Source organism: Candoia aspera, chromosome 1, assembly GCF_035149785.1.
Source record: "Candoia aspera isolate rCanAsp1 chromosome 1, rCanAsp1.hap2, whole genome shotgun sequence".
Taxonomy (NCBI): Eukaryota; Metazoa; Chordata; class Lepidosauria; order Squamata; family Boidae; genus Candoia; species Candoia aspera.
This window is the reverse complement of record NC_086153.1, coordinates 59,630,125-59,657,113: the sequence shown is the minus strand read 5'-3', so window position 1 is coordinate 59,657,113 and position 26,989 is coordinate 59,630,125. Positions and strand designations below refer to the sequence as shown.

The window sequence follows — 26,989 nt, the reverse complement described above, 5'->3', positions numbered from 1 at the left end:
AACTCACCAATCATTAGTTCATTTTTCATACCCCACATCATTAACTCCCTTCAATTAATATTTTGCCTGATTTTATTCAGCAAATTGGAATATTGTGAAACCTGAGAATTCTCCACCATTCCTGCATGTACCCCTTGTCTGCAAAAAGTGCATATTCTAATAAATAAATCCACGTACCCTTCAACTGTTTGTAAGTGTTGTTTATTTTTTTTTAAAATAGAACATCCTCAGTACAACCTCAGCAAATATGTATAAACTTTCCATTACCTAGAAACCATACCAGTTTGTGCGTAGATCCAAGAATTATTATACCGACATTTAATGAAAACATCAAAATGTATCTTTAACAACTCTGTTTGAATAAGCAAGACAAATAGGAATTAGGACTACCTTCCCCAAACCACAAGAAGGAAATCTAATCTATTCACCCAGCAATTTATAATTTTTTAAAACAAGCCTAAATACCCTGTTATCACTTAGTGCACAGATCTTTCAGAAGCCAACACAATGTATATGGAATCAATTTAAATTCTGAGCTTTCTTCTAATAAAATAAAGTTAATTCTGAAGCCCTTTTAGAAGACATTATGTCACCACATTTATGAATGAAAAACCAAACTCCAGAAAAGATACATTTTTGGTTTCAGTATCCACTCTCCTGTGCTGCTTACCTTGAATTACAGACTTAATGACTGAAAGTACAATAATCAAGCAACTCAAGGTAAATGTATTAAGATTTTAACAGTGCCTGGACACTCTTAAGGCAGACTATCTTTCTGCAATGCTGGAATATGGTACTGCTGCAGAGGAACCATGTAAAACATCTTTCGAACAGTTGCATTCTTGTTTATCTCATTCATATCACAGGAATGTGTGCAGAACAATTTCTCATGTCATCAGAGACTTCTAAAAGATTCAGTGATCTCAGGACACTTGACATTCTCTGGCACCACAGGAAGGAACCAAAATCTAATGATCTGCTTCATACTTACACATTTCCCTATGCTTGTTATCAAGTGCACTTATAGAAAAAATGGGTTATTACTTCCCACCATATACAGAACATGTAGGAAAAATGGAGCGTGAAGCAGCAATGATTCATTTCACTTCTGTGATAAGGGCAAATCATCACTTGCTTCATTCAATTCATAAAGACAGATGGAATAACATGGAATATACATTGGGTCTTTGCCTATAACCATTTTGTTTTCTGTGCTCACACAGAACTGAAATTTGAACAAATTAAAAAAAATCACGGTCACATTCAGATTAAAGCTAAAATCTTACAGCGAAAATTACCCAGATGCACAGAAACATGCATTAAAAGGAGCAACTGTAAAGAGACATCAACAGCTGGGGTCAGCAATCTTTTGAGGTTGCAGGAACCATTTTATATGATGTCCTAAGGGCCAAAATATGAATATTAATTTTAAAACAAAGTATTTTAACTAACCAAAATATTGTGAGATATCACAGAAGCACATGCATCTCTCAAATTATGTTCATTTACAAAAAAGTCTGTTGGTGGTCAGGAGGCTCCATCAAATGGCGTCATGTAACTAACCCCTGCAGTTGAAGAAACAAGGGGCAACCACAGCAATCAGCGTGAGATTAAGGCCCTCTTGTCAAGAATAAACTTGAACTGTTGCTCTTACTAAGTAACGTAACTGATTTTATATTTACACACATTAGAACAGATAAACTTAAGGAGAATTTAATCCTGGAATGCTGTTTGGTGTAAATATGAACTACATGAACTATTGCGGAGAGGGGGACACCTATTGTAACTGTTTTTATTTGGAAATAGCTTGAAAAGTCTAGGTGCAAGAAAAAGCAAACTGCATCCTGCAAACTTTTCCCCTATTTCCAGTCCCCATGGGCTGTACCTTTTTCATTCTTTTTCCCAAACTTGGGGCATTCTTCCCTAAAGTTTGCTTTCTTTTGTAAGGCATTTGCAATACACTCTAAAAATCAAAAGGGAAGGAAACCAGGAAGAGGTGTCATTTCGGACTAGAATATGTTCATTTTAAATGGTTCTCCCCCACCTATGTCCTCTGTTGATGACTTCCAAATCAAGAAACTGACAGAAGTGTGTGTGAAGACATAACCAACCGTTTGACTATGATTTCTGAAATAGAAAAAAAAAAAGGGGGGGGGGCTTTTTTAAGGCCTTTCAGAAATATCAAATTGAACTGAACCAATGTCCATCATGACATCTGAGTTGCTGCAGCAAAAGAAATCTTATAAACCTTTTAATAATCAGAAACAAGGCAACCAATGCATTTGGGATTAATTTCTGTTGTAGAGAGAATCCTTCCTTACTCTGGTGAATGCTCACCAGATGGTCTTTCCATGAGATTAGACACGTCAAGACTGTCCCATCTTCACAGCTGTATAGAAAGACCATGTTTCTAAATTATATGCCAAAGAGCAGGATGGGGAGCCAACTCTCAATCTTGAGATTGCTGCCGAACTGTCAACTAATTGGCTCCATTTAAAAACTTCTGACATTGTGTAATGATATGTGGGAATGACCTTGGGAGACAGGAGGAAGACATGCTGTGTAAGGAATGAACAGATTGGAAAGGGCATAGCCTGCAGCTGCATAATGGGCAGAGAAAGAAACTCAGAAAGGAACCTCCCTAACTTATCAGGCTGTAAAAGAGATGTCAGGAGATTTGTACTTTGACACTTGCAAGATTCTGTTAATGTAGCTTTACAGTAAAGTAGAATTAGCTCATCTGGTTGTGTTTCCTGTCTGGTCTATCTGGGAAGGCTGACACAGCGTATTATAGGTAGTCCTCGAGTTACAACAGTAATTGGGACTGGAATTTTCATCACTAAGCAATGCAGTCATTAGGCAAAACTTCATGTGACCGCATTGCTTAGCAATGGCAATCCCAGCACTCTCTGTTGCCACTGTTAACCGAATCTCACCGATCATTAGGTGGGGATCCACCCCAATACAAGCCATTCCCAGCTTGGTCTCTCCCAGCCCTGAACCTTGGTAAGGGACTGCCTCCTCTTGAACTCCACCCACCTACCTCCCCTCCATCTCTGCCCTTTTGGCTGCCCTGCACAGTGGTACTCTTCAGCAGCAATGGTGGTGCTGGGGCTGAAGTAGGCCCAGGGCCTTTAGCAGTCTCAGCTGGCTGCCATTGCCCTCAGGCCTCAACTTCAGCCCCAGGGCTGCGACCGCCAAGGAGTGCCACCCCAGCTGACCTTAGCTGTCTTCCTCCCACTGCTAACAAGGTGCGCCTGGCCTGGCCCTACACGAGGCAGCTGCTGGCCATGCCAGGCCTTCTTCCTGAGGCTGTTTGTGCTGTACTCCAAACAGCATACTCCGTTCTCCTGATGCAAAATGGTCATAACTTGAGGACTACCTGTACTATCCAATCTCTCCAGTGGCAATCAGCACTGGAGATGAACAGTGAAGGTAAAATTTTCTCTGACCTTGGATTAGATTTATTAAGAAAAAAAAAGGCAACAGGCAACTATGCTTCCAAATATGAAACCTATTTAAAGGTAATTCAAAGTTGTTACATTCTGGATTTCCTCCTGGAAATCCCATTGTATCCTTCACATTCACATTAACATAGCAAAGGTGCTATGCACTTTTGGTGTACTGGAGAGAACCCCATCTCTTTAGAGCAGACAGAGCAGTCCGCCCTTGGATTTGTTTATATGACAGTTACTAAGCCACATTACCAGTGGGAGAATTCTCCCATACACCTTCTACCCTCGACCAAGCACCAGGCACTGATTTTTATCCCAGCCGAAGCAATGAAGACCAGGATAGAGTGGTGGATGCCACTCTGGGCCTATTTACCTTTATAAAGCATTCCCCTCAATTCCAAGAGTGGGGAATTGTGATAATTATTCCGATTTATAAAAAAACATGGAAAGGAGTCGCTTTCTAATTATTATCTTTTAAGCACAGTAAGTAAAACGTAGACCCTGTTTCTTTGTGATCGTCTTTTGGACTTGATTGAAGTGCAACGCATTAGAGCAGATGAACAAGCAAGCTTTTGCCCAGGCTGCTCATGCACGGAGCAGGTTTTATCACATCTGGCTGAAAATGGTTAGGTTCCAAGTATCACCTCATGTGCAGCATTTGATTTGTTTTAAATTTGATTTTGATTTAATACCTGATAATAAATTACTGTATAGCACGAACAACAATTGACCACCACCTGCTTCCTTTGATTTATAAGTTACATGAAAAAAAACCTGCTTGAAAGTCACCTGTAATGTTAAGGGTCATTTAATCTGAGAAATTCCAACATTCAGTAGGGTTATGCAGAACTGTCTTTTGGTGCCACTGTTTTTTCAATATTCTATCAACCCTGGTCTCTCATTCAGATACTGTAGTCCAGAAAAGCTGTAAGTTCTTTTTCTGTTTACTTGAAGGAATATTCGCTATGCAAATGCACGCTGAGCACATACAGTGGGGGGAGGGCTTGGAGAAGTGTTAGCAAAAGTGACCCTCAAGCACAGCATATGTAGGAGAGTAGGAAAAAATATCACTTTCCTTTAAAATGCTATTAATGAGTTTTAAAGCAACAATGCTCAGAATTAAAATACTTTGGTTAGTCTCTAAAGGCTCTTGCACCTGAAAGTTTCCTAGGCAGGAAAAAATGGACTAGAAAATAAAAATGCATCTTGTGGTAAGAAACTTAGTGAAGATACTTTGTCCTACTTGTTTCAATCCCAGTGCATTACTTACTAAGAATTACACCCACTTCAATGTTAATGTGAATGTGAAGGATACAATGGGCTTGAACATCCAGAAGTTTAGGATGGGTGGGTGGGTGATTTATTTATTGTGTTACAAAAGGAAGGCATCAAAGTCTGACATTCAGAGTTTCCCAGCCCCTCATGCCCATCAGGCTTAGACATACCCAGGGCACATTTTCTCTTGGGCATGAGCTTCTGCACATAAGCAAAAGGGAGATTTGCCCTAGACCCTTTTGCTCCAGGAGGTGGTGGTGGCTTTGTACTTTGGGAAAACTGCAGGAAGAACTCCAGGAAAAAAGAAAGGAAGATGATGTGCTGAGGTGGAGGTAATAGAACTACCAACGTTTTCCTCCAGCCTCTAATTAAAGGGAAATTTCCTGGAAGAAAGGAATTTCCAAAAAGGGAATCTGATTCAAGCAGTCTATTCTCTAGAAAAGTTTAATAATGCTTACTTATAACTGTGCAAAGTTTAACCTGTATTATTTATGTTGCAATCCTTTTTATGTCCCTGCATAGTTTAAGGATATTGTATTTCTCTCTCATTTCAAACCAATCTTTCAGGAAACTTGTGCTGTTGACCTTTTAAAACCAGTTTAACCTTATTTCAGCAGGCCATCTTATTACCCACTGGAATCTATACATTTACTTTTATATGTTCCATTGGATCCTTTCCTTATTCCCTTCTTTTGTAGTTGCTGGATTTTTGTATTAGAGCAACTCTGTAATTTACTTCAGCAAAGGATTGTTACCTTGTTGTGGTGCTGGAGCTTGAGCACCTCAATGATGCCATGAGCTAAACCGTGAAGGGCCACCCAAGACGGGAAGGTCATGACAGAGAGGTCAGACTAAATGCGATCCCTGAGGAAGGCAATGGCAACCCACCCCAGTATTCTTGCCATGAAAACTAAATGGATCAGTACAACCAGAGATATGTCGGTATACCATCGGAAGATGAGACCCCCAGGTTGGAAGATGGTCAAAATGCTACTGGGAAGGAACAGAGGATGAGTTCAACTAGCCCCAGACGTGATGGCGCAGCTAGCTCAAAGCCGAAAAGACAGCTAGAGGCCGACGGTGCTGGTGGTGAACGGCGAATCCGATGATCTAAGGATCAACACGCCATTGGAACCTGGAACGTAAGATCTATGAGCCAGGGCAAATTGGATGTGGTTATTAGTGAGATGTCAAGATTAAAGATAGACATTTTGGGCGTCAGTGAACTGAAATGGACTGGAATGGGCCACTTCACATCAAATGACCACCAGATCTACTACTGTGGACAAGAGGACCACAGAAGAAATGGAGTAGCCTTCATAATTAATAGTAGAGCCGCTAAAGCAGTGCTTGGATACAATCCAAAAAATGATAGAATGATCTCAGTTCGAATTCAGGGCAAGCCATCTAACATCACAGTAATCCAAATATATGCCCCAACCACAGATGCTGAAGAAGCTGAAGTAGAGCAGTTCTATGAGGATTCGCAGCACCTACTGGACAACACGCCAAAAAGAGATGTTATTTTCATCACGGGAGACTGGAACACTAAGGTGGGCAGTCAAATGACACCTGGAATTACAGGTAAGCATGGCCTGGGAGAACAAAACAAAGCAGGACATAGGCTGATAGAATTTTGCCAAGACACCTCACTCTGCATAACAAACACTCTCTTCCAACAACCTAAGAGACGGCTTTATACATGGACTTCACCAGATGGACAACACCGAAATCAGATTGACTACATCCTTTGCAGCCAAAGGTGGCGGACATCTATACAGTTGGTAAAAACAAGACCTGGAGCTGACTGTAGTTCCAATCACAAACTTCTTCTTGCACAATTTAGGATCAGACTAAAGAGATTAGGGAAGACCCACAGATCAGCTGGATATGAGCTCACTAATATTCCTAAGGAATATGCAGTGGAGGTGAAGAATAGATTTAAGGGACTGGACTTAGTAGATAGGGTCCCAGAAGAACTCTGGACAGAAGTTCGCAACATTGTTCAGGAGGCGGCAACAAAATACATCCCAAAGAAAGAGAAAACCAAGAAGGCAAAATGGCTGTCTGCTGAAACACTAGAAGTAGCCCAAGAAAGAAGGAAAGCAAAAAGCAACAGTGATAGGGGGAGATATGCCCAATTAAATGCAAAATTCCAGAGGTTAGCCAGAAGAGATAAGGAATTCTTTTTAAACAAGCAATGCGCAGAAGTGGAAGAAGACAATAGAATAGGAAGGACAAGAGACCTCTTCCAGAAAATTAGAAACATTGGAGGCAAATTCCAGGCCAAAATGGGTATGATCAAAAACAAAGATGGCAAGGACCTATCAGAAGAAGGAGAGATCAAGAAAAGGTGGCAAGAATATACGGAAGACCTCTATAGGAAGGATAACAATATCGGGGATAGCTTTGACGGTGTGGTCAGTGAGCTAGAGCCAGACATCCTGAAGAGTGAGGTTGAATGGGCCTTAAGAAGCATTGCTAATAACAAGGCAGCAGGAGACGACGGCATCCCAGCTGAACTGTTCAAAATCTTGCAAGATGATGCTGTCAAGGTAATGCATGCTATATGCCAGCAAATTTGGAAAACACAAGAATGGCCATCAGATTGGAAAAAATCAACTTATATCCCCATACCAAAAAAGGGAAACACTAAAGAATGTTCAAACTATCGAACAGTGGCACTCATTTCACATGCCAGTAAAGTAATGCTCAAGATCCTGCAAGGTAGACTTCAGCAATTCATGGAGCGAGAATTGCCAGATGTGCAAGCTGGGTTTAGAAAAGGCAGAGGAACTAGGGACCAAATTGCCAATATCCGCTGGATCATGGAAAAAGCCAGGGAGTTTCAGAAAACATCTATTTCTGTTTTATTGACTATTCTAAAGCCTTTGACTGTGTGGACCATAACAAATTGTGGCAAGTTCTTAGTGGTATGGGGATACCAAGTCATCTTGTCTGCCTCCTGAAGAATCTGTATAACGACCAAGTAGCAACAGTAAGAACAGACCACGGAACAACGGACTGGTTTAAAATTGGGAAAGGAGTACGGCAGGGCTGTATACTCTCACCCTACCTATTCAACCTGTATGCAGAACACATCATGAGACATGCTGGGCTTGAGGAATCCAAGGCTGGAGTTAAAATCGCTGGAGGAAACATTAACAATCTCAGATATGCAGAAGATACCACTTTGATGGCTGAAAGCAAAGAGGAACTGAGGAGCCTTATGATGAAGGTGAAAGAAGAAAGTGCAAAAGCTGGCTTGCAGCTAAACCTCAAAAATCCAAGTTTATGGCAGCCAGCTTGATTGATAACTGGCAAATAGAGGGAGAAAATGTAGAAGCAGTGAAAGACTTTGTATTTCTAGGTCAAAGATTACTGCAGATGCTGACTGCAGTCAGGAAATCAGAAGACGTTTAATCCTTGGGACAAGAGCAATGACAAATCTCCATAAAATAATTAAGAGCAGAGACATCACACTGACAACAAAGGTCCGCATAACCGCATAGTTAAAGCAATGGTATTCCCTGTAGTAAAATATGGCTGCGAGAGCTGGACCATAAGGAAGGCTGAGAGAAGGAAGATCGATGCTTTGGAACTGTGGGGTTGGAGGAAAATTCTGAGAGTGCCTTGGACTGCAAGAAGATCAAACCAGTCCATCCTCCAGGAAATAAATCCAGACTGCTCACTTGAGGGAATGATATTAAAGGCACAAGTGAAATACTTTGGCCACATAATGAGAAGACAGGACACCCTGGAGAAGATGCTGATGCTAGGGAGAGTGGAAGGCAAAAGGAAGAGGGGCTGACCAAGGGCAAGGTGGATGGATGATATTCTAGAGGTGACGGACTCGTCCCTGGGGGAGCTGGGGGTGTTGACGACCGACAGGAAGCTCTGGCGTGGGCTGGTCCATGAAGTCACGATGGGTCGGAAGCAACTAAACGAATAAACAACTGTAATTTATCTTTTCCAACATAGATCACTTGTATTCAATATTTAAAGCTAAACGTTTTTCTGCAATGTTGTCTTTCTTTTTAAAAATAATGTTTAATTTTGTCTGTATCTTGTATGATTGGTTTATCTCCAAAGGAGAGCTGACACTCTTAGTCACATGTTTCTACTCTCTCTCTCTCCAAGACGGAGCAGTATTTTTTTTTTCACTTTTACCTAGTGATTGTCAGGAAGTGACAGGATTGACAGGAACCTTCTCTCTCCTACACACTGGGATTAGGCAGGAAGATGCAGTTCTTTCCTAAATGATAGATGGTAGCTGGAACTAATAAGCCACTATTCCAAGAGCAGGAGGCAGGGTCAGGGTACGAAGACCGATAGGAGTTTTGAGAACACTTCCCTTCCATACAGTGGGGCCCACTGAGTCACTATGGATAGGATAGATAATTGTTTGTAGAAAGTTATTGTGGTGATTTCAGTACTTGGTATTCTTACAGAAAATGTCATCTTTTTTCCCCTTAGGGAACAGAAAGAAGTCTATGAGCTTTGAAAAATAATTTAGATGAAAGAAGATGATTTCCAAAAAATAATCTGGAAGATTAGAAGAAAATTAAGTAATAGCTAGCCCTAGGAAGTAAGCAATGGTAAACCGCTTCCAAAAATGTTGCCTAGAAAACTGCATGGACTAGTCTGTGTAGTCATCAGGAGTCAAGTCTGACTCAAAGGCAAAAAAAAAAGACATACATTTTCTGCCAGAAAACAAGGTTAATTGTGCAAGGAATTGTGCTTAGCACTATTGGGAACCTATATTTTTGACAGTATGGAGACTAGTTTGCAACTATTTCCAACCAACAAATATTTACCTTCCATTTTTAAAGACAAATTGAAACTATTCTCACTATTCAAAATCATCTTTGGTCTACATAGGGAGTGATCAAGGTGACTCACAGTTCATATTTTCCAGTGTTAGGATACCATATGGTATTAAAATCGTAATTCATCTGAGAATTCTGGGTCTGAATATTCTTAAACAGGAGATTCATGCTGAAATCCTGCTGTGTGAATACTTTAGTGCAATTGAAAGGAGATGGAATACTGTGAATACTGAAGACCGTAACCTTGCACAAAATCAGAATAAAGTGCTAACCTCAAGTACCCTTAGCAACTACTACAAATTGTAGCAGTGTGAGCACTTAGAACCTACAGGCAAAAAGGCCAGTTGCTACATGGAAGAAGGCAGGCAAAAGAGTAGTCCTTAGCCTATGTTATACAGCCAAAACAAGACAAATAACTCAGGTTATGATTTATCAGGGTTAACGGTCAGAATCCTGGTTCCTAATTCTGAAGATGATGTGGCTAAAGTTGTACCCAGAGCATAATGTGTTGATCTCTTGATTAAAAACTTTAAGTTTGGAATCAGTCTCGCTTAAAGTCACCCCTCTGGCCTCCTTGCTTGCTGAGGAGTTTTACATCTTCAATGATTATGTCATGGCTCACTGCTTTGCACATATCATACACTGTCAAAGCAGCAAGACTGGCAGCCATCAAAGCTTCCATCTCCACCCCAGTTTTTCCATGGGTGCGGCACAGAGCCCGAATGACAATGGCATGTTTTTCTGCATCCAGAGTAAGACCAACCTCAACCAGACTCAGTGGGACATTATGGCACAGTGGAATGAGCTGGCTTGTCAGCTTGGCTCCCTGGATTCCGGCTATCTGGGCCACTGCCAGCACGTCACCTTTTTTTATTTGGTTCTGCTGCACCAAATTAAATGCCTTCACACCCAAACGGACCACAGCACAAGCCACTGCAATCCTTTCGGAGTCTGGCTTTCCTCCAATATCTACCATTGATGCCCGGCCTTCTCGGTCAATGTGGGTTAAACAATCAGAGGCAGCAAAAAATTTGGAAGTAGAAAGAGATCTCCAACTCTTCTGGGCTTGGCTTACCATCCCAGAATGAATGTCTCCAATCACACCGGAAGCCTGCTTGGAGAGAGGAGATCCTGTCCAAAGGCACTTTTCATTCAAGTTGGAGCTCAAACTTTTCTGGAGAAAGCAGTTGCTACTGAGCTGAGCTTGTGGAATCCTTGATGCAAGCTGTCGTGCTGAGCAAGATCCTGGCAAGGCATGGAATCCTGTAAACAAATTTGTTTTAAACTTTTTCCCCATCTGTTTGGATAAACTTTCTTTCAGAGTCAGGCAGTGGCCTTGTCTGAGGCCCCAATCATTCAAATTTGCTTGGTCCTGCAGGGCATCTTGGAGCAGTGGGAATGACCTTGATGTTGCCTCTGGGGAAACAAAAACAAAAGTTGATGTTTAGCTTGTTAGAAGAGAAAAACTACTGTTGATTTTATGCAGAGTTCTACAAATTCCTGTAAAGCACAGCGAGAAAAATAAACACATACATACCCTTCTCAATAAGGAACTTTTCTTAAATTTTCCAGGATTCTTATCAGTTATTAGAAAGTAGCTGCCCACAATTTAAATGACTATGTTAATTCTGGGCTTGGACAGGACTTGACACTGATTCTTGAATAACAACTCTCCATAATACATGGCAATCTGCATTTGAAAAATCTTGGGTACTTCAAATGCAATTTGTATACACACAACATGGGAATAATCCAAAGAACATGAAAGGCAAAGCTGGCAATGGATGTGTCCAGTTTATAGATCCAATGATAGTAACTGCCAAAGGCAACAGTGATCCAATTCCAGAATTCCACCTATTCCAGAAACTCAAACCATATAAGCAATCAAGGATAGGAATTATACAGATGCCGATCTATGTCTTGATGGAATTAGGGCTTCTGAAGCCATTCTAAAAAGCTTGCAGCTTATCCTCTACTCTAATTGAAAATCAGAAGACAGGGCTCAATCATATGTAGCAATGATTATTTATTTAAAATATTTGTATGGCTGCCCATCTTAAACACAGCTCTGGGTGGCTCACAACAATAAAACTACTAACTATAAAATCATAAACTATACAACCATAAAAACAAAATACAGAAATTAGAGTGACGAGTCTGTTCCCTTTCTGCCCACACAAAACCCAATCTCTTATTGATTTAGAATCTGAGAGGACATACTATTCCCCACCACCCAAATCCTTCCTCTGTAATCCTGAGCAGTATTAACTTGCCCTTTAAAAATGAAAGTAGTGGAATCTATCAGAAGTATCTGAGATGTATTAATTAATTAGAAAGCAGTAGAGGGTGTGCTTAATATTTCAAATTAAAACATCCTGTTCCAAGTTCAAGATGGATTATTCTGTCCATTTTGGAATAATTTTGAGTTCCTGGATGGTTGGAACAAGCACCTTTGAACTCAAAACAATGGAGCATTTCTAATTTGAAACATTTCTGTACAATCCCTAGAAAGCAACTTCAGAGTCATTAATGACCACAGAATCCCCCCGAACTAAAAATTCCCTGCACAGATAGGCTAGAACTCTATGGCTATAGATTATAGAGATTCTAAAAGTACACCCAGATATTACCCAACAGGAAATGACATATAAAGAATGGCTGAAAGAGGGAGATATGTATAGCCTAGAGAACAGAAAATTAAGGGAAACATGAGAACAGCTTTTAAATAGCTGAAATTACAGCAGACATATACGATACTACCACACTGTTCTTGAGGACAGTACTAAGAATAATGGGAAGTTAAAAAGAAGCAGATTTTGGCTAAATATTAAGACATTTACTAATAGTAAAGAGCTACTCAACAGTTGAACAAACTGCCTTCCTTTCCTAGTGGTTTTTAAACAAAAGCTTAAAGTGGTCATCTGTCAGGGATATTTTACTTACATATATCCCCTTCACTGAGGTGGGAGTTAAACTAAATGAATTTTGAAGTCCCTCTCAACTGGTTACATCTATGATCAAAAGGCCAAGTCTCCTGACTTTCAAAAATGGCTTGTGCCCCATACAGTGGGGAGGGGTGTTCTGCTCTTGAGGTAAGTTTGACTTTAAAAACTAAAAAGGCCCACTGAATATACAAAATTGTGCAGGCTCTATATATCATCATTACGGATGCAATCGTTATAAAAGATGCACTCTGGTCCACCCAAACACTCACTTCCATCCCCGACCCCCTCTGGAAGTGTAAGAGTGGGTCGTATTGCCAGACTCAAAACTGTATTTCATTAAATCAAGTCTGAAGTAAGTACGGTAATGTTTATCCTGACACTGTGAGCCTTTACAGTATGGATACACCAAGTTGTGACCTCCTGGTTGTGAGATACAGCCAGAACTTCCAGAGTAGATTATACTACTTTCACATTCTCAGACCCTGAAGCTAAAGCAGTTCGGTGCAGTTGCCAGCTCTGGCCATGTTAACAAGAGGCATGTCATGCCTGGCACAGCTCTGCCAAGAGCTCATATTCCCTCCTTGATCTGGGTTATCTTGGTTTGGGCCAGTTTCAGTTCCAAGTCTACTGGGAATCAGCCCCCGCTCATTAATCCCTTGGCTGTGGCCATGCTAGAGCCCAGTGCCAAGGACCAAGTTAAAAGGAGACTATTAAACATAATGGAAGCCAGGCTTTTTATATACAAGAGAGGAAAAAGGAAAGGGAGGTGTAAAGAGGTAGCCAAATCTCTCTTTAATGATTTGTACCTTCACAAAGTTTTGGTGCCCCCCCTCTTTTGGTTTGCAGTGAGACTTTTATTTGGGAGGGGGGTGTCCCCCTAGCAATTCTATTTTATTTCCAGTAGCTAAGAGACTAAGAAAGAAACAATGCTGCTCAATGCACACATCTGCCATAACTTTCAGATGACTTCTTAAGGGTGCCAAGGTTTGTTTATGATGCAGCAGAATGTCTTTCTTCTTCAGAAACACAGGAGTGCTCTATCTCTCACCCATTCACGGCTGTGGTTCTCCTTTTTGGGATGCAGGAACCTTTCTTACAACTGTCAATTGCTGGAGCTAAGGCAGAGGGGGCACATTAGCCTACCCTGATCAAAGACAGACAAAACCATTGTCTGGAATCAGTGCAGCCTATTAAGTCTCTGCTGTGCATGTCACTTTTTTTCTCCTTGCCCAGTTCAACAATGTGGTGCCCATCTGGGAACATTATACTCTCTGACAGATCAGAATTTAGCAAGTCTACTTTCTCTCCATTATCTTCACACTGTGGATTTGTGTAGCTAGCTGCTCCAGAGATACTGGACAACAAACCCCATGTAGGCTTTGGGGACTTCTTCTCCCAGCCCTAAGAACCAATTGAAAGGAACAAACCCTACATTAATCTGGAAAGCTGACAGCTTTAATTTCCATTTTAGTTCCTAATTGGGCAACATTAATGCTGGAAGAAGTGAGAGTGCACCAGTACACAACAATCATCCACGCACACCTTCAAATCGTCCATGGAAAGTCTCATTGGTTACCTTAAATGGGTGGGTAGAAGAAGAGCTGCATAATAGGAAAAAGTTCTCACATTCCAGTAGTTGCTTAGAACTGAACTTATTTAGATCTGGCTGCTCCTTATACCACAGGGGCTTAATAATCTTTTTGACAGCCGTGGGACAAAATGACATGATTGCTGTGCGCTGTGGCGTGGAAGTGGGTCTTGATCCGTCTCTCTCTGTGATTGAAATCATGTGAGATTTTGGTAATCTCATCCCCAAGTTTTCAAGTGAGACCATGAACTATCATGAGATTTGGAAAGCATGTGAGATTTTAGCCATTTTAATTTAATTCAAAAGTATATTTAATTTTGAGGTTTTATAGATGCCAGGGTATTGTGGATATTATTCATCCCTATTATATCAGAGTATGTTTTTAATTGATTCTACTGATCTCTAAGATCCTATGTAGTTTTCAGCTGCATTCATAGTGGGATGCTTTGAAAAGCAACACAGCATTCCTGCACAACATTTCTGTCTGCTGAACTCAAAGCAATTTCTGAAACACGCCCTCTTGGTCTCTTTTTGTGCACCTGAGATTCCCCATGCATTCTATCAGAGACCACAGATGTTTGATGCTTGCCACAAACACCCTATAACATATTCAGTGAAAGTCTGTCTTCCTCTGCAGATCTGGGGGTAAACTTTAAGTTAAGCAAAACCCGGCATTCTCCCAAAGTGTTGGGACTGCAGTTCCCAAAATTCCTGGCCAACATGGCCTTTGAGTGAGAATTGCAGAGGTGTAATCCCGACAGCACATCCTTATTAAATGAGTGCCAATGCTTTGCTTTCCTACCATTAGATAACTAGAGGGAAATTTGTGGCAATGTAATGGTGAAGGTTTACTACTTTAATAGTATGAGAAGCAAGATCCATACCAAGACTGGCAGGAGACACTGCTTCCATAAACAGACTACGTGCTTTTGACTGCATGAAAGCAGATGAAGACAAATGGCAACTAGATTAAGTCCACACGGAGTTTCAGACTATAATTCAGTTTTCAGCTGGCTTTTAGAATGTTTTTTGCACTGATGCCTTATTCCATAGAAGTCTTAAATGCAACCTCTTTGTTTCTGCAATCTGTCAACCCTTCCACACTACCAATGAGTCTATGTGAAGGAGCATGTCAAAAGAAAACACTGAGATTAGACTGTATTTTTTTTAAAAAAAAAAAACCCGCTGAAGCATTCAAGAAAAGCAAGAGAGGGAGAACGGAGTAATTCGTTCTTTCCATAGCATTCACTGCAACCCTCTCTTGGACCATGACTTGGACTTTCTATCTATGCCCTACTGATTCACATGAGAGCTGGCTTCATGGAACTTTGCAATTGGCTTGAAACTAGATTGGGAAGCTGCCTGAGTTGTTCTATACGTTCCTGCACTAGTTTGTGAATCACAACAAAGCTGGTTCTACCCTGGTCACAAAGATTGTGCTGTTTGTAGAGAGAAAGCCAGTGGTCACTTTTCCCAAGGTGCAGAATGCATGGGCTTACCAGACTTAATTTAAGTCCCAGCTACATAGCTGTGTGTAGGCAGCCAGCTTCCCATTCCAAAACCAGCTGGAAGGATCCTGTCTTTACATCTAGTTTCCTTTCCTCTCCCCCACAAACGTCTTATTCAATTACAGGCAAGCCTCCAAATGTATGGTTTACCACATGGTTCTCCCATGCTGTGGAAGTGCTAGTAGTTAATTGTTCCCATTTCCCAAATTATCTATATCCCAACCTTCTAATTCTGGCAATACACCAGGTCTTCAAGTGGCTTTAAGTACAGAGAGAACAAGGAACATCTACATAATAAAATTCTCACCTACAGACTGGAGAATAGAAGCTCAGAAACTTCCACATTGCTGGATTAGCAAGATGCATATCCAGCATTAGTTTGATGTGCATGCCCCAAGAGAGATTCCTCAAATGTTTTTAAAAAGAAAATGTGCACACATTTCTACTTCTTATTTAGAAGATCAAATGTTTAGTCTTTGTTTAATGGTCATGAACCATCTTGCATAACTTAAGTACTTCTTACGTACTGATTGGTCACCCACCAATGAGGATCATTGGCCTGTTCTTCATTTGGGAAATGTTGAACATCCCTGGGAAGAAAGTAACGAACATACAAAAATTACTAATACTGCCGGATTTCATATCAATGGAAATAATGAAAAAAAAATGCTGATGATGGTATGGATGCTGGCATTCTAAGTATTAAGCAATCATCTCTTGAAGTGGTATTTATGAATGGGGAAACAGAAATGTAACTTGAACAAAGCAAAACCAGGCTATGAAAACAATTCACACGAGAAATGAAAAACAGCAGCCTGTAACATACTTTGAAGGACTTAACCCAAAAGTAAAATACCAATTATGACATGTAATCAAAGGACTCAGGCTGTAAAACAATGGCAGGAAAGGTTTTGGTGGCTAGGGGCAAAACTCTGTTTAGATTTTTAGACAGCCCAGGACTTCAGTAACATCATGTCAAAGTTGGCAGGGCCAGTGTTTGTGGCTCCTTTCCTCCCTTCTGTCCCATACACATCCTTAAAATGAACTCTGAACAAACTGGGTAACATATTTGGAGAACATAAGAAGATTGCAAGGAATGGAAATCAATACTTCCTGATTCTTGTCAGCATAAAGAACAGCAGAACCGTCATAGTAGGGTGCAAATTCTTTTGAATTTAAAATGTTTCAAGCACGAAACAGCTTTTCTGTTGCTACTGAGTGTGCCGGTTTTGTTCAGACCTCTCCAGAAGTCTTCTGGGATCAAAATAACTCTGTTTTGAGCCTGGGACACTTTCTGGATGAATCAGAACAGAACTGGAACTCTACCAGTAAGGTTAGAATAACCTGTTTGAATTCAAGAGCTGGGATGTTTGGGGCTTGATCGATTTTGATTTGGAAGCATTTTACAAATCCTTAAATCATAACATTTGATTTCGCTTTAGGACTTTTGCGCTTACTCTTAAACTGTGGGTCCAGCTCAAGCTATGGACCTTGGAGAAAAAGTAAAACCCCACAAGATGGTATACCTGCATGTTGTTTCTTTTTCCTGCCAACAGCTGCTCCAATAATCTGAATCAACTCCTCTTCTGAGGCATTAAATCGTAAGTGATCCCGCAAGGACACTTCTGAACTTCCAAAAAGGCAGACCTGAAATGGGAATAGAAGATGAGCTGATAGGATGATGTAACAGCACTCTGCATCAATTTATGTGGGTGAAGCCCTACAGAAAAGTTAATAAAACCCTCAAAACTTTTTAATTCCAGATTATCTTTCAAAAGAAAAGGCTGGCTGCTCCAACAAAGCTTTGCAACTTACATTAATTGGCAATGACTGTACAAGATGCCAGCCTTCATCGTCATTATCTTGAAGAGGCAACCAGGCAACTCCCACCTCATCTGAAGGTGGAAAGCAGCCATACAGCAGCACTTCTCACTGAAGACAAGAGGCCAATTTTAGGTAAGACTTCCATTCCACTCCAGACTACCAGAGATAACAGTAGGTGTCAGCCTTGGAAGGTTGTCCAGACAAGAAGCACACCCAGATGAACTAATTCTACTTTATTATTTATTTGTCAAATTTATCACTGCCCATCTCCCAAAAGGGACTCAATTATAAGGTTACATTAACAGAATCTTGCAAGTCTGAAAGTACATCTCTCCCCCATCACCTTTACAGCCTGGGAGCTATAGACACAATGCACCTGAAGGTTACCAGAATGGCAAAGACGGCTTTGGAGGCTGTACATTTGAGACAAATGTACCTGTGGCAAAACCCAATGGCATTTCTCCACTAGAGCCATGAGTTTCATGCCCAGCAGGGAGATTTAGTGTATTGTATCTTTTTGTTGCCTTGGATGATGATAGCTCCATCAAGTTTCTAGGATTAGGTATGTAATTTTAAATTCCTAATTTTTACCACTGATATTTTAACTGTATAATTCTTAATTGTGCAATGGATGTTTTAATCACTGTTTTTTTGTAAACCATTGGGAGTCCCTGGCAGCTATGGAAGTATACAAACAACAACAACAACCTGGCTATTAGGTAACCGAAAAGCCCTAGTTCAGTAAATGGTCCAGCACTGTAAATTTAAATAACAGATGTTATTAGCTGGCTCCCACCTGTACAGACTGCTAGCTTTCTTTTGTGAATTGGCAGAAGGAAGATAAAGAACCGTGTTACTCTTTGCCTCTACTGGCAGCCTGCTAGTTTTCTATGATTAAGTTCAGACTAAGAATAGAATATGTTATCATTCCCCAATACTCCACTTACTTACTGCATGCTGCTTCATGTCACCTAAGGCTGTTGGGGAAAGATTCTTGACTCCTTGCAGCATGTCCTTGTATTTTTCTTGGAAATAAAGCAGAAGTGGCTTGCCACTGCCTCTTTCTGGCTTTTTTTTTTTTTTGTAAATGTCTCAGTCTAGCCTACAGCACCAGGATTTCCTGATGGTCTCCTGTCCAGTTACTACATCCAATTTTGCTTTGTCTTTCTGAGATCAGCAAAGATCAGCTAAGTGTTGCCACCTGCTGGTGCTTTAGTTCAAGGCTGTCCTAGCATGACCCAAAGTACTGGCTTGCATATTTCAAAGACGTTAACATCAAGCTCTGTAAGTCATTTAAGCTAATGAACTTTTCCAACTTAGTGTCAACAGATATTAATACAATGTTTGCTGTCACCAATTGTGAGAATTGGAACTTCAAGTCTGAACTAATTACAAGCAACAACTTTTGATGCGACAGGAGAGATTGATCATCCTCTCCCAGCTCTCTCCTCCCATCCCACTACTTGGTCTGTACCCCACGTGTCTGATTTAAGAGAGCACACAAGCTCTGTGATGGAGCTGGGCATTAGGGAAATGGGGGACAGCACAAGCCTTCTTAAGGTCCCTACCCCATGACTCCTGGTTTGGAAAAGTTTGCCAATTGTCCCTTACAAGACATTTTCACATAAAAGACTAAAACATGCTGACTTCCCACTAGTTTTCATATTTGAATACACTGCATTAGAGAAGAAAGGAAAAACAAAATTTCAGGAACAGCAAAAACACCTTTTGCTTCAAGTAGTAAACAGAACAGGAATTGTTGTATAATTTACTACTTCTGTTTAGGAAGTATTTATCCAAGAGTGTTTAAACCTGTTCTGAATGCAATGCCAACTCTTTATGAGCTCTGTCCATGTCAAATAAATAGCCATATATTCACCAAGTTGAGCTGTTTCGGCCACTAGTCCACCCCCTTGCTTAGTACAGGAGTCCAAATTAAAGCATTCCTGACAGATGGGTGGGCAGCTTTTGCCTGAAAACATCCAGTGAAGGCTACTATTTCCCTGGGTAATTGGTTCCATGATCAAACAGACAAAGCAGCAGGGCTACCTTCAAGTTCCCGTCAGCTGTGATCCTCAGTCGATTGCAGGATCCACAGAAATGCTCTGACATGGAAGTGATGAAGCTGACTTGCCCCTGAAAATGCGGTACCTTATATGCCTGTTAAAAGCCATGCATGGAAGAAAAATGGAAAAAAATATGGAAGTGAAGTTAAATCACATCATTTCTACTTTATTCCTAATAGTAAAGACAGAAATTTGGGTGTGCAAAATATTTTGAATTCAAATTCTTTCAAATTCAAAACACTTTGCCTCAAGCACAAAACAGCTGTTTCCAATGTGAAATTTATTTATTAAATACATTACTTAAATTTATAGGCTGCCTGACTCCATCATTACTCTGGGTAGCATATAGATAAATTTAAAACAATAAACTGCAAACAATACAAAAAGCAGATGTCTGGAAGAATTAACTCCAATTCTGACAAACTAATTGTCACTACAAGAGGTCTGCCACCCACTCTAGCTGACATCCTGGGGGAAGAGTCAGATTTTGAGGGTTCATCTGAATAAAGTCAGAGTGGGGTCCATACAAATCTCGGGATATTCTAGAAGGCAGGTGCTATGACAAAGAAGGCCCACTTCCTGGTCCCATCAGGTGACACTATTTAGTCAGTGGGGCCCAGAACATACCAAATCTGCTGTAATGTACAGGACAGGCAGACTGGACCCAACCACAAAGAAGAGAACTACTGGAACACTGTATCTACCACTCCTAATCTCCATAGGTGTCCTGAAGAATATCATGGTTGATAGTACTGAAAGATGCTGAGATATCAAAGAGAACCATGATGGTTGCACTACCTCTCTCCCAGCTCTAACAAAAGTCAGAGACAAGTGTGACCAATGCCATCTCAGTACTATGTCCCAGTATAAAACCGTGCATAAAAGATTCTAGATAATCTGTATTCTCCAGGGCTCTCTGAAGCTGTAGCATGACCACTTTCTCAAGAATCTTCTCCAAGAAGGGAAGGTTGGAAACTGGATGACAATTGTCCAAGCCTGTCCAGTCCAGCAAAGGCTTCTTGAGGAGTAGGTAAAGCATCACCTCCTTCAAGGCAAGCTGTACCACCCTCTCTCTCAGCAAAGCAAGTATTACTGCATGGATTCAACCATACTTCATCTCCCAAGTGGCTTTAACCAGCCAGGAGTAGCCCCCAATAAACAGGCAATTGGGTTAGCAGACTTGAGGATCCTCAGCAATTACTGGCTCAAACTGTAAGACCTTGCTTCTGTCACCTCAGTAGGACCTGCACAGTTGGAGTACAGCTCCAAGCAACTCCAAGTAACCTTATCCACCAGATGCAGCCCTCCAAATTATCCTGCGGCTCATCCCTGCCTAGCAAGGAACAAGGCCCCTTAAAGAGATTCTCTGAACAGCTATCTGCAGTTGAAGTAAGAGTGCTAACCTTATCACCATGATGCAATCTCTAATATGTGTTTTTACTCATGCTCAGTTGGAGTCACTCTATATCTTCTTCCAATAGTACTTTTGGCATCTCTTCTGGCATTTCACCTCCCAAAGTTCCTCAGAGAACCAAGGAGTTCCCTGGGATTGATGCTCAGTGAGAAGCTACATAGGAGCAATCCAGTCCAACTCCTTTGACACATATTCATTCCAGAAAGTGATCGATGGTTCCATCAAACCACCCATCAGATCCTCAGGAAAGACCCCAAGCTCCCTCTGAAAGCCCATAGGGTGGACCAATCTAATAGTTGTTTTCACCTGTGGCAGCAGAGGGCAACCCCAGCGTGCCTAAATACAATCAGACAGTGATGAAATTGGCTAGTTCTGAGTATTTTAGAAATACCTCAAGCTCAAAACCCATTTTACACTCAAAATAGCTGTTTCACTCTTGAAAATTGAGTGTTTCAAATTCAGTACAGTTCAAATAATTTTGCATACCCCTAATAGCAGTGAATTAGGTATGTTATGGGGAAAGTGTAGGACACTGGCAAGAAATTCTGTAAATGATTTTACAGAAGGGAATGCCATCATTAGGTTAGAAGTCACCAACAGAAATAGGCATGGGATCAATACTATACTGGAAACAAATTCTTGAATCTGGGGTTGAACTATTCCTTCAATATGTAAGGACATTTATGATAGAGCAGACACTAGCATTACAAGGATTCTTATCTTCTTACTAACAATTTCCTGTTAAACTTGTTTCTACAAACGTCTTCCATGCAACATGGAAAAACCCATGACATTTTAATGATATGTGTTTAGATGAAGGCTATTTTAAAATTATGTGGTGCATACTTTTCTGTAAAAAACATTATGCAAATCATGTACAAATCACATGTGTTATGGAACACATTTATATTATAAACACAACAGCAGTTGTCATGGATACAACTGCAAAGTGACCAAAGTTCCCAGACACTATACCTCATGCATAATCTACATAAAAAGCAAGCACAGAATACTTTTTGTGTAGTAAGTAGATTAACACCAGACACTTATCCCATGGCAATTACCTATGAAGGTAATTGTCATGGGATAAGTGTAAGTCTATGAAGGTAATTATGCATAAACTTACTCTGGAAACTGAGGCAATAACAGCTTACAAAGCACTATTTCTAGTCCCAATAAGTTTGGTTACTTCTCTGTGTACGCGTGCATGTATGTTCTCTCTTTCTTTTCTATTATTATTTTTATTTCTAACCCGGGGTTCTTTTTACCACTGCAGTATGTATTGTGGTATACAATTAAATAATACAATATTTTAAAAAAGGGGGGGCATTCCCTATGGCCAGACAGAGTCATGAAATATATCTATCGTGTGAACATGTAATGTGTATGTTTAATCTTATGATTTTCGTATCTAGATAAGAAAGGTGCCATTAAAAAAATTCCTATCACAGCAATACAGCTGTAGTTCCCTTTACTTCCCTGGTAAAATTCATCTTGACAGATGTATACTTGTTATCTCCAACAACACTTCCTTCTAACACTTCTTTCCCTTTTTTAATCAACTACAGCTATGCTACTGTGATAGGCACAGCATCTAGCCAATACCACAATTAGCATAATTGTCAAAAGTGCACAGGGAGGCTCTACCAGGACAACAGAACCCTTATCATCTCTCTCCTTTCCTGATAGCCAATCAAGCTAGCACTGAAGCAGCTGACCAAGAAGCTCTCTCTGGTTAGTGATCCTTTGATCATGCTAATAACCACCTTGGCAGTGCTAGAGGCTTCTTCGCAGGGCAACTTTCTCAAGTCTGGCCATCTTTGTTTGATTGTATCCAGCATTTCCTTGTAGCTCACCATTTTCTTGAAGTTCCACTTGTTGCCTAAAGTAAAAGGGGCACAAATGTCACTGTTCAAATAAGGCTGGTAATGACTGTGGGAGGGGTTTAAGTCTATAATACAAAAGACATGTTTTTAACTATAGCAACATTTTCATCAGGAGCAACAGAGTGCTAAGTGGCTAGAGAACAGTTAAGATGCAACGGCAGGCAGATAAGAAGCAGTGGCTGGCAGTGGAAGGAGCAGAAGTCTGTGAAAATCCGATTCCACTGCAATTCCTTTTGTTTTTCAATGTGATTTGTGCAGCATATCAGTAATAGTATTATTAATTAAACTTAAGGTATAAATGTAGGAATACCTGGAATAAACTAGTTGTGTTTTGTTACAGTGAAACTGTCAGATCAGAGACATGCAACGTTAATTAAAAGAAAAACACCAGCAATGCCGATACTTTCACCTTGTAAATGTCCCTTTTCCAAGGGACAACAGAAGCTGAAGACAGCTGAAATATGCTCTAAGTTGATTTTCCATCACCATCTTCCATAGGAATGGGAAACTGCCCACTTTCCCATTTACTCAGTCTTTGAAGCCAAGTGTAATCTCAATAACTCACCATCAAAAGGCATGTATTCTATAAAGCGCACATCCAGGGGCTGCTTTTCTGTAAGAGAAACAAAATCCAGCAGCTCATCTTCATTGAGTCCTCTCATAACCACACAGTTCACCTAAAAATAAAGTGAATGAATGAGCCCAAGGGACGCAGGGTCATTTCATCGGGATGACAGCACAATGTGCCCATCTAGATATTGTGCTGTCTGTTATTATTGAACAGACAATTATTCCCTACTTTTCCTTTAAAGTATAATAAAAAAAACTTTGTGTATTGGGAAATTATTTCATAAACTAATTATTGGGACTGAGGCACCAGCCTTCCCAACCTGATGATCTCCATATGTCTTGGGTGACATGTAATTTTCCATAATTCCTAATCAGCAATACCTGGAGACATCTATTCTTCACCATTTTTTATTCCAGAGTGGTGAGACAAGAAACAAATAAGTGACAGCACTGCATTTATTTATTTAATAAATAATAGAACATAGAAAATAGAACATACAAGATGTGAAATAAGTATGCCAAAACTACACTTGCACATTTATGTAATAGAATGAATAAACACCATGTAGTTCAAGATTACTAATAAGGAATATTCTCACCTTAACAGGATTATATCCAAGGTCAAGAGCTTTGTGAATTCCTTCCATTACCTTGTGGAATCCTAAAATATCAGTGTAAATATTTAGAAAAAGTTGAACAAAAAGTTTTATAAATACACATATACTGAATCTAATACCAATACTGTAAATCTATTCCTGCATTCTTTTAAAGTTGAACTCATGATTCAGTCAAACACATTTAAGTAAAGCTTCTCTTTCTATATAAAACAAATGAAATATTGTGACAGATTGTGCTTAAATAACAATTCTAAATACTTTTATATAGGAGTACAGTCACAATGGGCTTTAGACCTGCATAACATTGTGCTGAGTGTATTTTCAATTGTACAGGGAAACCCAAATCAAGTCTTTTCACAAATTTTCTATTTCACCATCTCTTCGGTCAAGTTCATATAAGAGATGTTTACTCAAGAGGAATATACTTTATGTAATCCCAAATATTTGGGGAAGAAAAATACACTGTTATTCCATGAAAGAAGAGTGGGATGGGCAGGCAAAAGTCATGAGGATTAAATAACACGGACTACCTTAATTGTTTGATGTCAAAACTTGTTTGTTATTTCTTTATCCTGCTTCTCTGAAAACCTCTGACTTCAGCTGCAACGTTTACTCTAATAAAATAAGTTTGCAGACTAAACAAGACATCTGGGTGCATAACGTACAGTGAAAACTCTAGAGTTATTGTCAGAAATCCATCCTGCTTACAGAAAGACTTGGAAGGAAATTGGAAAGGACTTCTGTGCAACTTTAGGAATATCAGGCAATGTTTTAGAATCAAGAAAATACTAACCAAAAGAAGCATCAATACTGTTCTAGGATAAACGTACCCGGCACATATAAAGGACTAAGTACATATAAGGAAAGTTGCTGATATCAAACCAAACACCTATCTAATGTTTCTATAGTGGCAACAGGGAGCCCATACACCACGATACCTGCCTGCTTTAGGACTGCCTATTCCCAGCAGTATCTGTCCATCCAAATCCCTACTCTGAGAGAACGTCACTGCCAGAAGCCTTGAATCCAGGCCTTCTCTGGTGCTCCCTTCTCATATGGAACAGCATTCCACTTGAGATTAGAGTGGTTCCACCTTTCTGGAGTTCAGGAATGGTATCAAGAAAGCATGCAGGGATTGGAATGGAAATGGCCCCTACAGTGGTGACTATTTATACAGGAGATTGTTTCAGTCATGCATTAGGACATTGATTATTAATACCGTTGCATGTTGTGTTAAGCTTTGTTGCAAAAGTGGAATATTTGCTACGTAGAGTTGGTTATGACTGAAGTGGCCCAGAAGCCTAAGCAATAAATACTGAATATACAAGCAATGAATACTAAGCTCTGAATCACTGGGAGTTGGGCAGCACACAAATTTGAGAAATAAATAAATACAGTACATACATACATAAATAAATATGCAATACATGTATTTTAGAACTGTGCTGTTCTGGAAGTAGTATATATACCACCAAAAGTAGCCACTGATGGATGTTTCTGCTTTCATTAATTTATTTAATTCCCTTTTTAAGCTCATGATCATCATCAACGCTTTGTTGAACGAGCACTGCTTGCTGAAACAAGGTTAATGGTTTGGAGTCAACTTACTTAATGCCCTCTCATTTTACAGGATCAGATTTAGTTCCTTGACTAGCAACGATGAACAGTCTGAAACATTAGTTACTCTATAAACTTCCCCAGGCATCACTCTGAACTGACTGCACTGTAGTGCAGTTGCAGACAATCCTGCTGGATTCATTCAAAGCTTTATCTTCCTGCAATAAAGTTTTCTAAAATTTGATATATAATCAAATATATTTAAATATTTAAATATGCAAGGATAAGGTTCCTCCACGTATTCAGAGATTCTCATATGTAGCACAATCCATATTTAGAAACAATTAAATATAACACAGAGGGAAATGTGCAAACATCTTGAGCTGATTAAAGTTTATTGGCTGTTTTTTCTTCCTATGCCTCCATTGGTTTTAACTGACATTGTATCGCCACCTAGTGGCTGCAGATGGGCATTTCCCCTACAATGAACAGATTACAGCCATTCCAAACTGGGATTATTAACATGGTCTCAAATGTTTGCTTTCAATTTTGGAGTCCATATAATTGATTCTGTTAAGCAATATTTATCTTGTCTCTATGCTGCCTGTCATCAGTAAGATTATTAGCAAAAAGCAAAGGATGCTTTCACAAAGAGAAACGTGCAAAGTTTAAAAACGTTTAAGACTTGTACTTGAAAACAGAATGTACATTAACTCTCCTTTAATTATCTTCCACATAAACTGTGTGCACTGTGCATATTAATTCACAACTAAATATTCCAGCCCCATCTCCAGCCCCACACTTTGGCAGCACCATTTGTACTCTTACAAAAGTGGGAGGAAAGGCATTTTCCAACATTTTATACAGCGTAACTGAATCTTATTACTGCTCAATGAGACAGAAGACAATCTGTGTCTTAAGATGTCACATTTACATGCAGTGCTGCATTTTACATATCCATTTTTCTGTTGCTTTTACTGGAAACGTTTACAAATTATAAAGCCACCCCACCCCATAATCACAGTAATCACCAACAATTCAGTTTAACCTTTGAATGCCTTCAAAGATACCTATGTACAAGATACCTTTATTTTACCAGATGCACTAATACAATTGTGTTACTTGTTTCTGAAAATCTGAACTCTTCCTTACCTATGTCAGGTCAGTTCCTCAGCTGACAGAACGGCTGCTGTAACTTATATGTTTGGTCATAAAGGGAAGGGGAAGCAACCAGTCAAATTATTCTAAAGGAAGTAAAAAACTATAGGCAACACATTTCTCCAGCTCTCCTTGAAATATCCCAAAGCTACCAATTAGGAGCTATGCCAGCAAAGATGCTCACAAGTTGTCTACGTGAAGAAGTAGCCAATCTTTCCAGGGAGAAGAGCTGCAACAGAGAGTAGAACTCAAAGGCAAGAGTGTGCCCTTGATCCAGCTGCCTCAACCCAGCATCAT

General features: G+C 40.0%; 1 protein-coding gene across 4 annotated transcripts in view; it reads right to left on the bottom strand.

The window, feature by feature from the left end:
* Nucleotides 1-185: 185 nt before the first annotated feature.
* The window catches only part of MOCS1 (molybdenum cofactor synthesis 1), a 44,467-nt gene continuing 17,663 nt past the window's right edge, over nt 186-26,989 (bottom strand). For 2 of the 4 annotated variants that reach the window (XM_063304732.1, XM_063304742.1), the window contains 7 exons: nt 23,960-24,021; nt 23,356-23,467; nt 22,671-22,786; nt 19,474-19,584; nt 17,127-17,247; nt 16,143-16,190; nt 186-10,975 (listed from right to left, as the gene is read on the bottom strand). In XM_063304732.1, coding sequence (XP_063160802.1) covers nt 10,101-10,975; nt 16,143-16,190; nt 17,127-17,247; nt 19,474-19,584; nt 22,671-22,786; nt 23,356-23,467; nt 23,960-24,021 — 1,445 coding nt within the window. In that variant the 3' untranslated portion in view covers nt 186-10,100. Of the gene's footprint in view, nt 10,976-16,127; nt 16,191-17,126; nt 17,248-19,473; nt 19,585-22,670; nt 22,787-23,355; nt 23,468-23,959; nt 24,022-26,989 lie in introns of all 4 variants that reach the window. The other 2 variants (XR_010068050.1, XM_063304750.1) reach the window with 2 other exon arrangements.